The 15,643-nt window shown below is 41.9% G+C and overlaps 1 protein-coding gene across 1 annotated transcript in view; it reads left to right on the top strand.

Moving 5' to 3' along the window:
- The first annotated feature begins 6,554 nt into the window (after positions 1 to 6,554).
- The window catches only part of LOC108571477 (potassium/sodium hyperpolarization-activated cyclic nucleotide-gated channel 1-like), a 123,032-nt gene continuing 113,943 nt past the window's right edge, over positions 6,555 to 15,643 (top strand). The window contains exons 1-3 of the mRNA XM_017933533.1: positions 6,555 to 6,620; positions 7,374 to 8,092; positions 8,161 to 8,446. Of these exons, the coding sequence (XP_017789022.1) occupies positions 6,555 to 6,620; positions 7,374 to 8,092; positions 8,161 to 8,446 (1,071 nt within the window). The remainder of the gene's footprint in view (positions 6,621 to 7,373; positions 8,093 to 8,160; positions 8,447 to 15,643) is intronic.

The raw sequence follows: 15,643 nt of genomic DNA, 5'->3' as shown, positions 1-15,643 counted from the left end.
GCAATTTTTTCCAAAAATTTTATACACGTCACCTAGTAAACTAAATACTAACTTCTCAAAAAAACTCAAATCGTTTGGCCCAATTTTAAAAAAGTTACTCCCTTTTATAGGGTGTACCGATACTTTTTACATTCACTGCATATAATTTTTCACTTCCCAAACATCTACTCTTTTCTCAATTATCGATACAGAGAAAAAGAAAATTTTTGTTCCTGCAGACCGACTTTCGAAAAGTCGCTAGCCTTGAGTGGTTTAAAATAATTTTCACTCTCTTCCCGAACTTACAAGATGACCCACGAAAAAAATTACACCAACCGTAACACAATAAACCACACGAAATACCTAAAACCGACAGAAAGTAACGATATTCGACAAGGTTCCCCAAGGATTCCAAAAGCAACGACGTTTCTATTTCTCCGGCCGTAACTCGTCTGTGTCGGTGTCGTTCGCGGCCAAGGTTCGTTCGCGCGGCATAATGATATCTGGGAGGATGTAGGTGGGCCAGAGGCTTTTTTCCCCCCCCTCGGCGAAATTTATGGCGAGGTAATAGAGGGCAAATTAGAACCACATGACTGGCTGCGCCATCAATCTCCCTGCCGCGCCGGGCCGCGGAGTGCCCTCTCTTCCTTTCGCTGCGGCGAATAAACTAAACTTGTCGCGTGCCTACGCCGCGACGCGAATTCCTCCTCGAAGAAAGAGATTCGAATCTTCCCTGTACGTACGTACGTAACGTGTCCACGCACTGGCAACCCTTCATTATCTAATTATCCTGCCAGTGGTTATCTATACGGTGGAAATCAGCGCTGTGCGCCTCGTATCTCATAACCCGTGGCCTCCGCCGCGCCGTGCCGGTGTAATATTTTTTCGCGAGCATCGCGCCTCACCTCCGAGGGGGAGATTTATCGTTACATTTTCTCGGTCGAGGCACGACCTCGCCCTTCTATGTAGCAAGTCGAGCATTCGTTGCTTGTTACGTGGGCTTGTTCCTTTCTTTTTTCTTCTTTTTTCTGCGATGATGACGGGGATTAGCGGGGAAGTAATGGAATGTTATTTATATTGCGATAAATATTGCTAACGGGGATATGTTGGGTATTTAAGAATCATCGGAGCTAGGGGTTTTGAACTTGTTTATTTCATTGGTTGAACAGTGCAATAGCGCTTGTCTTAATTGATTGCGAAAAGAGCTGAGCGGCGCGATAGCGCTTTTCTTACTTTGTGTCGGCAAAGAAAGACAGCGATGCGGCGTACATGCGTCAGAAAAGTTGAGCGCGCTATTTCGACAGACTGTGAGTGCACCGTCAGTTGTCCGTAGCGTTTAAATGTACTGGGTCTTTTTGACGCAAAATCTAAATAGCGCGATCGCGCTGCTTGGGACTCGAACGGGTAATGGGTGCTTTAACCCCTTGCTGTATGATAACCAGTCAGACTTGTGAGAGATTTTGGGCAAGATCTGGTAAAGATAGTTATATCGGTGAGAAGAATTCATTTTAATTGCAATTTTTTATTTGACTTAGAAAACTGAAGATTGGTGAATTTAATTAATCAACGATACATTTGCTTTTCTTAATTAGTGTAGTGTTGAAATGGTGTATAACTGACGCTTAGATGCGTAGTTAGGAAAAGAAATCATACGTCAAGGGGTTTACGTAATAGTGAACTAAGTTTTTGAAGAAAGTGAATTTATTTATAGAAAAAAGTGAACTTAAAATGTGAAACTTAACCTAACTTGGGTTAGGTAAAACTGTGTTTAATTTGATTTTCTTCAGTGAATATAAATTATATGATATAAAACGTAAATGGAACTCAACTCGGGAAAATAATCGATAATTTATCGTCCACAATGGTGATTTGTTGAGTATATCGGTGATAAAGTGACGAATATACATCATTTTCGTATTGCGCCCCAAATTATTCAAATTTCCCGCCTGTCCTGCCATCTGTGTTTACATGGTTAAAGGACTTTGATGTCACGTGATCCAATATTGGATTACCCTCACTTCAAAGTAAATGATCTTATATTTCAACACACGTATGTAACGATCTTCTCGTTTACTTGTTGCTTTTTAACAATTTTAGATATTTATCTGAACATATTTTATACCTTTAGACTTTGTATATTAAATGCAATTAATATTAGAAAGTGAGGTTATGTTTGTTCAGTAATAACTTACTTCTACATTATGCCAAGAAAAAAATGTAGAAAATGAAAAGTGAAACGATTCTTTTGTGGAGATATATTTGTGATATATTATTTCCGTGATAACTTTGCTGTAAATGGAAATGGACTGATAATGTACGACCTTTTTGGGTCGGAATGGCTTGTGAAATATAAAAGGTATTGTAGGGCAGTAGAAGTTAGATAGTACTGCAGCAATTTGTATTGAAGCTTGTACTATTCTTTATACCACCATTTTTTTCTATTTTCTAGTTCTTCTGGATTTTTCTGTTATATTCTACCAGATTTCATGTAGTACATTACACCAACTACGAATATTAGCCAAAATTTCCATAAGTAATTAATGTTACTTATTACTAGCTAATAAAAGTTAACAAAAATTGATTTAACACGGTCACTGCCACCGACGCAGCATACGCGTTCCAAAATGTATTCCTCAGCGTGCTATTAATTTTCTCACGGCAGCGAACGTATTAATATTAAAATTAAAACCAAAAATTTACCCAAAATTCTTGCACTCCAAAAACCATCTCGTATCAGAATATATACAGGGTGATTCGCCTAACTCGACGACCTAAAATTGCTCGTAAACTATTCGCCGTAGAGAAGAGCGTATGTAGCAAAAGTTGCATGATTTCAAAGGGCACAATAATTACAATAATTATTTTAAACAAAACACTCTATACTTCTTCCCATAAAGCCATAATATGCCTAAAATAGGTATTTATCGAGACACATATCTACTCTAAAAATTCTATTCCATCGAAATCAAATTAACTTCCCCCCGTTTTTCCGTAAATTCGACTTCACCGGAGCACTCCGTTCACGGCGCAATTCCACGTCGTCAAAGTTAGGCGAACATGCCTAACAAGTGCGTGCAAAGTGTCTCTCGCCAAGTTCACACGCGGGGGGTGCCAGCCGAGAGTCGTCGTTACTCCGCGGGACCGCGGAATCCGATTACCACCGAGCTTAGCCGGCTCATGCGTGGAAAAACTAATTTCACGGTTCGTTAGGTATGCGCAAAAATTGCACGGCACAACAGAGAGGACCGGCCGCGTCCGTCGCTAAGCAATAATTCACTCCTTACGCGTGTGACGGTCCAAAAGGAGGCAAGAAAAAAAGAAAAAGAAAACACAGCTAACGAGCCATGTGGTTCCAGTTGAACGCGAGAAAGCTCGACGACACTGTGCGACCACAATAAGTCTCGCCGAGACCACAGTCGGCTCTGACCAAACACGAGTCTCAGAATCCCGACGAGAATCGAGAAGAATGTTCGAAGAGAGAGAGAGAACGCCGAAGACCGACATCTTTCAACCTCCGTGGACCTCGATGCTCCACGCTTGAAGCACGGCGAAATTCAAAGCGTCTATGCAATGGAAGCTGGCTTCTGCACAGGAAGGAAACACAACGGCCGGAACCCGCCTACAAAGACCATCGCCGCTAATTAGTAAGATTACTGCGGCCTCGTGCTCCCTCTTCCTCGTCTCCTCGCGGCTTCTTTTTAAATTCCAGATGCGCCGCCTACGAAAATTGCGAAACATCTGGCCGGTGGGTACAAGGACGAATTGTGCGGCACGGTATCAGGAAGCCGGAGAAACGACGTTCGCGGCAAATAGAATGGAAAAGAGAGCGTGATCGCAGGAACAACCAGACGCAGGTCGTCGTTTAGTTTCGACGCGGAGCGTATTTTCCTCGTGGAACCTTTCAGCGACGTTCTGGAAAGAGACGGGCGACGATCTTTGAAAATTTCGCCCGCCTGTGCGCCAACCGGGCGGAGAAAGACGGAGAGGATTTATCGGGGTAAAGAGATCTGAAGGAGAAATTTTGAGTCTGAGAATAGGGGTTAGGCGAGCCTAACCGATGATCTCGTGCAAACGAACGAGACTGATAAGAGAGGGAAGTTAGAGACACTTCCAAACAATCGTTACTCGGTTTATGGTTTCGTTTTGATGAATTTATTGGTTGTGGGTGGTGAGAGAGGTTTGGGACACGGTTTTGGGATGGTTCGGTATGTTGGCCCCTTAACGTATGATTTCTTCTCTTACTGTGCAGCTAACTGTCCGCCATTTAATGTTGGAACGAAATTTAATAAAAGCTAGTCTGTTACGGATTAATTACTAGACTGCGGATTTTTAGGTGTTTTTAGAAAATTTGAAGGTGAAAATTGCACAGAATTATATCCAAAATATTCAAATTATAGTGCTTTTTATATTTTTACGTGGTGCGTGAAATAATTTCCTATCCAAGTTTTACTTTTTTTACATTATTCTCAAAGTTATGAATTTGCTTTAAAATCGGCAGTCTATTAATTACATTTAATAATCCTCAGTCTTAGGAATTAAAACGAGAGTTAGGATCACAGAATTTCTGCCACAAGTCTGACAGGTTGCTATAAGTTAAGGGGTTAAGTAGTAGAAACTATCATTGTTGAAATTAAGTGAGCAAATTAATTTTTACATAACTTCTATTTTTCCAATTCGATTATTCCATCGTTTTGGTCCTTCTTCACGATTGACACGTTCGTTATTAAACATTTAACCGTGGATTTGATATTTTCCAGAAAATTCGTTCCGCAAATCTTTCGCGTGTATTTAAAATACGTAGTAGTACAACGCGATATAAAATTCTTCGTAAACTAGAATGGAAAATGCGGCACCCAATTGGGTTCAAACTTTTCCCCAATAAAAGAGTCAACTCTAACAATGATGTGACTGTTTCAACAACGGCTACAGACGTTCCAGGAATTTTTATTCTGTTTATACACAAAACATATCAGAAATTTTTTATTCTTTTTTTATTATTTGGTGTGCTCGGACCAAAGCCACGGTATAATTTTTCGTTTCAGTTACAAAAGCTGCTGCCGTTACTTTTCACCGTGAAAATAGCGTTTTCAGCTATAAATTACCGGCGCTGGTATATTTTGTATATAAACACGATAGAAACGCGTCGAGAGAGAGAGGGAGAGAGAGAGAGAGAAGGATCCATTGAACCGTGTTTTAGTGAAGTGCGCGCGCAACGCGAACGTATTTCAAAATCGATTTTCTCAAAAGCCGTTGCTCGTATGCAAAAGTTGCGTTTCACATTTTCGATTCAATTTGAAAAAAAAAAACCACCAACCGACACATTTCAAATTATATGCACACTACACGATTTTAAAGCATTCGCGTATATTTTACACTTTCATAATTGGTTACGGCTCCCAAACAGTTTTCTTTACCATTAGAAACACAGTTTCTCCTCTGTTTGTACAAATCGCCATTTAATATCCGCGTTTCTATAAAACAAACGAGAAACGAGCGTGTTCGTAAAATGAATTTCAAATGTAAGGTATAAAAACGGGGGTTGTAGAGAAACGTTTAATTAGTGACTGCAATTTGTTAAGCTGTTTATGAAAAATTCGCGGTTGGCAAAATAACTTTTCTACGGTGATAATAGAAAATTTCCAATTGTTCGACATAAATTCGAAATTGACGAAAAAATAGTTTTATTTGATTGTTGTTTGTTATTTAACTCTGATTGTTATTCGACCTGTTTCCAATTTTAACCCAACGCTTTTGCCCAAAAACTTGTTCCAAGATTCGAAAATTCAATTTTATCGTGAAAGCGAATATTCGACGAACCCGAGAAACATAACCCTTTTGTTGCTGTTGGCCCTTTGACATTCCCTAGCATTGTACTGTTCGCTGGCAAATTTGCCTTAAATTAATTTCTAATTTTAACGTGAGAATTATGATAAATTGTCAGTTTTGTCCGGGAACTTGTCCGAAATTCGAAAATTCAACTTCGTCTTAAGAGCGAATATTCGGCGAAACTTAACCCTTTCGTTGCTGTTGGCCCTTTAAACATCCCCTAGCACTGTACCGTTCGCTGGCAAATTTTCCTAGCCCTCCCTTAACTTTGCCTTAATTTAATTTCTAATTTTATCTTTCGTCCACTTTCACCTTAATTTAGTAAAAGAAATTTTGAAACGATACAGCTGAAATAAAAATTGGTCGAACATCTACCATTTTCAACGCGTGTTGCGTCCCAAAATTGGCCGCAGCGAAAGGGTTAGATTACCGATAGCATGGTACACTTGTGTAAGTCTCTGGTGTAAGGTACAGACTGTGTAAGTACTTCGTATTTATTAATGGCGGTCTTCCTGTTGGTATAACGCGTGAATGCAGCCGTGCACCGACGCAGACCATTTCGAGTGGATGCGAACACAACGTTCCCTTGCTCTCTCACTTTCGCTGTAGTTCTCGTTTTATCCGAACACTTCGAACTAACAAAGTTCGTGTTCGCCGCAAGGAGTAAGCAAAAATACAACATTCGGTGTATGTAGGTGTTTTGTGTGTGTCGAGTCGAAACGGCACACGACAGAGTGCAGGTGACTAGCATGTCTCTGCTTTGGAAGTTGGCGCGTATGAAAGACGAGGAACGGAGGAAGAAACGGGACGAACTCGTATCGCCTTCTCGTAATTGCATTGCCACGGTGTGTTCGTAACGAAGGAGGAGCTTCAGTTTACCGAAATTTGGAACTGCGAAGGAATTTTGTGACAAAATTGTGACCTGAAGTGACGAAAAAATATTCTACGTATCCATTTTAAAGTTTTAGAGTAAATAGTTTGCACTTCGTGTGTTTGTCTTACTCTTTATCATTATATGTATCTAGGCTCCTATTTTTTAAAGTAAAATAATTTTTGGAAATCGTTTTACCACTGCATTTTTGAAAGAAAGAGTTGAGAAAAGAGAAAAGTAACGATTTACAACGTTAAAATACGAGTCAGACTTGTGTCACAGATTTTGGTCAATATCTGATAAAAACTTTTATATCGGTAACAAAAATTAATATTAATTCCAATTTTCGGTTCAATTCATAGAACTGAAGATTGCTGAATTTAATTAATCTATAGTACCTTAGCTTTTCTTACATAATATAGCACTAAAACTAAAAAAATTGACGCTGGGATGCATAGTGAGGAAAAGAAATCATACGTCAAGGGGTTGATAATTATTTCCTTCTGACACATTAATAAGAGTATTATTAGCCTGGGTCAAAATTGACCCGGCCACCGTCAGCACACGTGACGATTGCACGCTCGATCTGTCCAAAGGTATACAACAATTCATCGCAATGAAATTATTCCTCCCAACAAGTACTTACGCTTTCTTTCATAGCAATTTATCGTAATACCCGCAATACTCCTGACAACAGAGTTCTAACCAAGATGTTTTTAGCGTTCTAAAAGGCGCAACCGTTTTCAGCGTTCTAGATGGCGCGACCGATGTTTTCAGCGATCAAGAAGGCGCGACCGATGTTTTCAGCGTTTTAAAAGACGCGACCGATGTTTTCAGCGTTTTAGATGACGCGACCGATGTTTTCAGCGTTTTAGATGGCGCGACCGATGTTTTCAGCGTTCTAGATGGCGCGACCGATATTTTCAGCGTTCTAGAAAACGCGACCAATGTTTTCAGCGTTCTAGAAGACGCGGCCGATGTTTTCAGCGATCGAGAAGGTGCGACCGATGTTTTCAGCGTTTTAGAAGACGCGACCGATGTTTTCAGCGTTCTAGATGACGCGACCGATGTTTTCAGCGATCGAGAAGGTGCGACCGATGTTTTCAGCGTTTTAGAAGACGCGACCGATGTTTTCAGCGATCGAGAAGGTGCGACCGATGTTTTCAGCGTTTTAGAAGACGCGACCGATGTTTTCAGCGTTCTAGATGACGCAGCCGATGTTTTCAGCGATCGAGAAGGTGCGACCGATGTTTTCAGCGTTTTAGAAGACGCGACCGATGTTTTCAGCGTTCTAGATGACGCGACCGATGTTTTCAGCGTTCTAGATGGCGCGACCGATGTTTTCAGCGTTCTAGAAGACGCGACCGATGTTTTCAGCGTTCTAGATGGCGCTCCCTTCGTCCTGACGCAGCCGATGTTTTCAGCGATCGAGAAGGTGCGACCGATGTTTTCAGCGTTTTAGAAGACGCGACCGATGTTTTCAGCGTTCTAGATGACGCAGCCGATGTTTTCAGCGATCGAGAAGGTGCGACCGATGTTTTCAGCGTTTTAGAAGACGCGACCGATGTTTTCAGCGATCGAGAAGGTGCGACCGATGTTTTCAGCGTTTTAGAAGACGCGACCGATGTTTTCAGCGATCGAGAAGGTGCGACCGATGTTTTCAGCGTTTTAGAAGACGCGACCGATGTTTTCAGCGTTCTAGATGACGCGACCGACGTTTTCAGCGTTCTAGATGGCGCTCCCTTCGGCTACACGCTAAATCTGTGCATGGTATTTGACGATTCACAAATTCCCCCGTGTGAACGACTGTATCCCACAAAGTACTTATTTCCACGTGACGGTATTACGTTTAAGCGGTGAAATTTCACCTCTCCCCACTCCATCCCCACCACCGGGCCCAGTTGTGCGCGCTCGCGTGCATGTAGCACTCTACTAGCTGGTTACGCGCGTGCCTACGGCAACACCGTAATGAAATATGCTTTCCCGATATTCCAATATTGCCGAGGAACAATTTATCTCCTTACGAGTGGCCTCGAAACGCCGCGCCGGCTCGTAATACGATAATGAAAAAAATCGTACGCAAAGCTTCGAATAACTGCTGAATATTGTTTTCCGTCTGAACGGCTTCTGTGAAGCTTAGCGGCTTGTAATTGAAAGTCCAAGGCTGATTTATCGGTACATCCGGAACACCGATGTAAATAACGATTACCCCCCACCATCGTCGCTCTACTCTCTCTGGTTGAATTTAAGAAACAATTTCTGTTCGAAACAACGCGGTCGTTACTGGCTCGCGTTTCTTTCCTCCGGTTGACAGTTACACATTGGCCAGAGCGTATTTGTCTTTTTTTCAAATGCTTACCCCGAACAGATTTAGCTCTGACGATTAAAAATTGAACGTTGAAAATTTTTATTTATAAAAAATTAAAAAATTGTTCAACCCTTTGCGAACTACAACACATAATTAGGTTATTACTCCAGTTTTTTTGTAAACTAAATTACGTGAAAATTATATTTTCCTTAAATATACATACACAAGTTCATGGTCACGCTAACTATTTTTATTGCTTAAAAATATGGAAGATTATTGGTTGCGTTCATAGTGTTTTCTGAAGGTATATGTGAGTTTGTCGTCCTCAGAGGGTTAACACGTCCACTGCGGCAGCTTTTTTTCACGATTTTCCTATTTACTCGACTTTCGTAATTTTCATTTTCCCCGTACTGGACTTTCTTATTGGCTGGTACGAGACGAATTTCTCTTATATTTCGTTCATAGTGTTTTGTGAAGATATATGTGAGTCTGTCGTCCTCAGAGGGTTAACACGTTCACTGCGGCAGATTTTTTGCAGGATTCTCCTATTTACTCGACTTTCCTGATTTTCATTTTCCCCGTACTGGAACTTCCTCTTATATTTTGTTATTTTACTCTACAAAGTAGAAAACAGTGGAAGAATAACGAAAACATAAGCTTGCAGTTAGCAGACAGCGAAGGTTCGACGTAAAACTAGCCACAAGGAACAAAGCTACGATTAAGAAGAAATCTATCAGTCTTCACGAAGGAAGATACATTTTACTAGAATTTTCTGCGACATCGAATTTCATTCAGTCGCGTTTGACTATGGTTTTACTTATATATAACTAACAGATTAAATTCCATTTCAGTTATAAATTATCCGCATTAATTATTTGACACGCCTTTCGGCGACAGCGTCACAATTACGATCCTAGTTGAATCAATAACGTCCATTGATAAAGAGACATCAATTATTCCACTCCTGTCAACAGATTACAATAGAGTAATATTATTCGGACGGGCGCAACACGTAATCGTATTATCCAAGTACAAATTGCCGCTCTACACTTCAACGGATACTTCAATCTTCCATGAAAAATGAACGAAATACGATAGAAAAATGAACGAGTGGGGAAGACACCGAGAGAAATAAATCCGAAATCGTAATTCCGCTCTTTCGCGAAAGTTCAACAACCGCGAACGTTCGCGTGAAGTATTCCAAATTCCACCGTGAAAATTTCATCTCCGAGAGAACTTCAAATTCCCCGACACTTTTCAGCCAAGTCACTTCTTAAAATTCCGCCATATTTCTCTCTCCCGCGTAAACGTGACTCTCCCTCTTTCCACGAAACAAAAAGAAAATTTCACGCTCAAGATTTCACCGTAACCCCGCTGGAGTTCCGCGAGAAAGAAGAAAAAAGAAAATCATTCCTGGTACAATCAAATAAACACACGTCGATCGAATGATAAAGAAGAAAAAAAATAGAAGAGGAACTCCTGAACGAGAAAGAAGTGTTCCTCCATATATATCCAACGAAGTTCATTCAAAAGCTCTCCAGAGCGATTTCCCCGATGAGGAAGATCCACTTCATCCCCGACGTGGAGGATTTTTCGAGTGTGACCCGTACCAGATAGAGACGGAGAGGTGGTGGGAGAGACGAGGAGGACCAATGGAAGTGGTTGGTTCCATTAGAAAGGAAAACTCCCAGAAAATGTTTCGATTTCAGATAGAGGCTCTCCCGGAGATACTGGATATCGGTATCGTTTCAGTTCCACGATCGAAGCGAGGAGCGACGAGGGAGAAGGGCTGTAGTCGGTCGAAACGTGTTCTGCTCTGGCCGGGCCAAGGACGCGAGGAGGAGAACGCGTTGGACAGAGAGAGGGTTAGAGAGGCGGCACGGAGGTGTAGGAAGAGACGAAGGTATCCGAGGCAGAACAGACGAGCGCACTCAACAAGGGATACCGAGCCGTCTCCGATCTGACACGCTAGGATTACCGTCGAAAGAGGAAAAACGCGTACACCCTTCCACGCGCGCGGCAACGAATGGCAAAAATAGAGTCCTCCTCGCCTCTTTGCGCCCGGCCGGCCGTCAGCCCGTCGGAGAACAAAAGGAGAAAAACGGTGTAGCCGTTGTATTGTACTGCTCGGGTTGGCGTGAGTGTGGGGAAAGTGTGGAGGATTTTCCTTTTGGATAATTCGAGGCTTCGGAAGGAGATTGACATTGAATTACGACGTTCGTTGTGTTGGTTTGAACGTGACTTTTGGTACGTAGATAATGTAGTTTGGAGGGAAGTATGGTGGAAATATTCGTAGAGTTATATAGGTATTTATTGCAGGGAAATACTTTAGTAGTTAAATTGGTATAAAGCAGGTATGGGCAACACACGGCCCGCGGGGCTAGATATTGCCCGCGGGGCTGGATATTGCCCGCAGGGCAGAATACGGCCCGCGATCCGTCTTTACAAGAAGTCTTTAGATTCTAAATACTATCGTGTTTCACTTTATTGTTGTATTTAATATACTAGCCTCTTGTGCATACGCACATTCGTACATAAACATGCCAAATTCTACATACTTAGTTACATCTACATGCTTAGGCCTTCGACTCGAAGAGAGAATGACAATTTTGCTCCAAGAACCAGGAAAGATTGCCTATGCCTGGACAATACTTTTGATACAATATTAAAGGGACGTAAATTAGATAACAGTAGAAGTTCTTAAAAAAATAAGAAGGCCGTGGGTCAAAAAGGACCCGAAGACTAGGGCACTAGGGTTAAGGGTCGTCGAACACTATTCTGCTTTCGCACGATTTATGGCAGGTACTTAAATCGCATATATAAACGTGTCAAAGTTGAATCAAACACGTTGTAGCGGAGCATACGGTAAAACAGTGTGTAAAGATTGAGGAGCGTGATTCCTTCTGGTGCAATCTATTGGTTGGGTAACAGGTCACGGGCGCCGAAAACGAGGCCCGATCGTCATTTGTTTCCTCCGATGGGCAGATTGTCTTGCTCGCGTGATTCCTTCTGGTGCAATCTATTGGTTGGGTAACAGGTCACGGGCGCCGAAAACGAGGCCTGATCGTCATTTGTTTCCTCCGATGGGCAGATTGTCTTGCTCGGCGTCGAGGGAGAGAAAGACAGATAGCGCTCGCGTTGTATAAATTGTGAAAAATAAAGTGCTTCACCCAGATTGTAACCCTTGCGTTATAACATAATCACATTGGGGATATCGATACACTGATACATAAAATCCTAAGGATACACACGGCGATACAATAATTTGGCTCTAGAACCAAGAAATCTTGCCTAATGTAAACTGTTAAATACTATCGACCCTTTTTCCATGGAGAGTATACTATGTATAGATGGGTGTTTAAAAAGTACTGTATAACACTAACGCCAATTTACTTCATGCAAAAAAAGAAATTCTCAATTTCACTCCAGATTCATTCCACTTAGACAATTCCCCGCAGAAAATCACGCTACATCGTGTTGTGCGGCAAGTTCATCGACACCTCGAATAATCATAGTACAGAACAATCCTTGGGGGGCCAATTCGCGGAAGTTGGCGAAACTTGGGGCCGTCGCGGTGGAAGAAGCATGCTCGAAATTGAATTATCGACGGCCATATTTCAAACTAACGCGGCCACGCGTTTCCCGGGGATATATGCCACGGGCGAGACGCTCGAATGCGCGAAATACGGTTGTGTGTGCTCGGGCTGGGGCTCGATTAATGCCCGAGATTAATTAACCATGATTTATAAAAGTTCCCGCGGAGCTATACGTGCCTCCACGGCTGTTTTCCATGGAAAAACGCACGTCGAGCGGAGCCGGGGCTCGTTTTCCGCACACGGGAAATTAACCTATTAAATCGTTTGCGAAACGAGTTTCGTCGGATCCGATTGAATTCGGGTTTTCGCCGCGGTTTAATTACCCGCCCATTATCTTCTCTTTATTATCCGGATTAATCGTCCGTCTGTGAATTATACGTGACACGTGCAACGAGAACACGCTGTTTGAAAACGTCTCCCTCCCTTCCTTCTTGCTTTCAAGAACACACTTCCTACGCAATGATAAAAACCAGAGAATTAACGGAGTCAATGAGCGCTTTGGCGTCACCTGTCTCTCCCACTATTTTCCCCCCTCGTCTCCTCTTTTATTCCAATAGCCGTCTGCTGCTTTTGATCAAAGTTTTATACCGAGGAGAAAAAAAGTTTCAATTAAACTACCACTGGTATCTCTCGTGAAAGCGTGCACGCACAAACACTTAAGGTATAAGTGTGTAGTGGTGTAGAAAGTGTCATAAGTTATTCTCTTTGAGACCGTTCGCAAGTTAGAAAAATACACGACGGTTCGTTCACGAGTAATGGTTTTCTGCCGTGTGGCGGCGCTAGTTGTAAGGACAGAAACTAGTTCTAACCTACGTTGGGTAGTCTAGGCTGCTTTTAATTACTTCATTTATCATTGCTACATTTATTATGTATTTTTACTTCATTTTTATGTCAGTTTGGCTGTTTTATCTAAACTCGAACGTATTTTAGAAGATTGAAGGTGTTATTTATCGATCAATCTCACTGTTTTTATCTCGTTTGTACGAATATCACTGGTTCCAGAATCACAGCTCGACGATTACCGCCAAAGGACATAAAGTATATTGTATTTAGCGAAAAACAATATTATGCACAGTCGTGGTAAACTTCGCTAATTAATTACCCTGGCGTGCGTCGGATGCGGTAATAGGATTATAGTTCAAAGCCTGAGTGTGAAGATTCAAACTGTCGACGACTTTGATGGTTTAGAATGTACCATCAAGGATGGGTGAGGAAAGTATGGCGTAAGTTTGAGTACCTACAGGAAGGTTGTGCTTAAGTACACATCAAGATAGGCAGAACTAAGTGATTTTCATGGTATAAATCATGATAATTTTTATTTCTCAGTACATTGTTAACCTCTTAAGTGTGTTCCCCTTTGAAACAGAAATTCGATCTCTTTAGTAACCAATTACTTTTCTTTCTTCTTAATTTTGCGTTCAATACAGGCACAACTCTTGTGTAATCTAATGGGAAATATTCCCGCAAAAATAAATAAATAACACTACAATTAAAAATGAATAATCTCTCGATGAATAATTGTTTTCTAAGTGTTGGCTAACCAACGACGAGTTAACTCGTCTTACACAGTTAACACATGACTGCCACGTCAAATTTATTGCTTTATTATTACTATTTTTTAAACTCAATATAACGTCCAGTTAACTTAGATGTTCAAAATTTTTAGTCGACGATATTCATTTAATTTTAATTATTCTAATCATTCCAGGCACTCTGGTGATGACCACAATGGCCCCATCCAGGAAACAATCCCCGTTCACATGTGAGCATCGTGGCAGTGAACGTGTTAACAGGTTAAAGAATTAGAAATTTCTAATAATATTATTATCTACTGTTACTATTGTGATTATTATCTGCTTAATTCCTTCAAACTAAACAATTCTCCTCGACTAAAATTTTCCACACAAAATCCCACCGTGACAATTCTAAACAACTTTACACCTCCAAAAAAAAAAAGATAACCAATCAAAATCTCCAATCGTGTCTAACAACCGTGCAACAAATGTAACGAATTAAACATCGCGCGACAATTTACGCGCGAGAAAGCACCGTACACACACCAGGCAGCCGCGACAGTATGAAAAAAAAAAAAGAATCCTATTAACGATCCACAGCTGTTGCATCGTGTCCTCCTCACCTTTGATTTCATTATTTCGACCATTTCGCGCGCTCGTAGCCAGGGACTCCAATAATAAGCTCGGAAGCTTCTGCCGGGCACACGGTGACCGCACACGTGCGGTCATGCGGGTCCCTGCACGTGTCCCGGCCGATCGTAACCGGGAACGTACGAACGGGAGGCAACTTTTTATTGAGATCGCCGCACCGCTGTGAACCGGCCGGCCGCCATGTGCACCGGGCGTAAAGTAAAATACTGTGTTTAATATAAAATGTGCAAACAGCCTTGAAGCCCTTTAATATCCCCACACTCCTATCGCACTCATCTGTTTCATTACGTATGTCGAATTAATATTCGATGTAATTTTAACCAACACAGAGAAGGGGCCGGGAGGTGGGAGGAGTTTGATTAATGCATGACTTTTTCAATAATTCACACTTAATAATCGCCGCGTACGGCTAATTCGCGCTACCGTGTTATCGATTATTAATTGCTAATTATTCGTCCATTATTACCACGTTACCCGAGGCGTTGCGAGCGACCACGCGTATAAATCACGTTTCCCCAACTCCCCGTCGTTTCCCACCACGTCGCTGTTGAGGTATACGCACACGGCGGGTAGAGAGAGTGGGGGGGACAGGCATGGATGTTTTTTCGAAAGAAATAACGTCGAAATCGCGGTAAATCTCTCGGAACAGAACGGAATTGGATTAACCAACGCGGCGGTGTCACTCGAAATTCTGCCGCGGTACACGCGAGAAACGAAAATCCAGAATTAGCAGCCGGTGTGTGTGTGCGTGCGCGCGCATGGGTTAGAGAGAGATTTTAGGAATGAAAATTATAGCGAGTTCGTCGGTTTCGTTTATTCGTCGGGCGCGAGCATAAAGTGGGCCGCTTTAATCTCGAACACACGGTAACAATCGTCTCCACCACCCCCCTGCTATCCT

This window comes from Habropoda laboriosa, unplaced genomic scaffold, assembly GCF_001263275.1.
Source record: "Habropoda laboriosa isolate 0110345459 unplaced genomic scaffold, ASM126327v1 scaffold40, whole genome shotgun sequence".
NCBI classification, from domain to species: domain Eukaryota; kingdom Metazoa; phylum Arthropoda; class Insecta; order Hymenoptera; family Apidae; genus Habropoda; species Habropoda laboriosa.
Note: the sequence above shows the minus strand (reverse complement) of the source record. Positions and strands in the feature narration are given on the sequence as shown.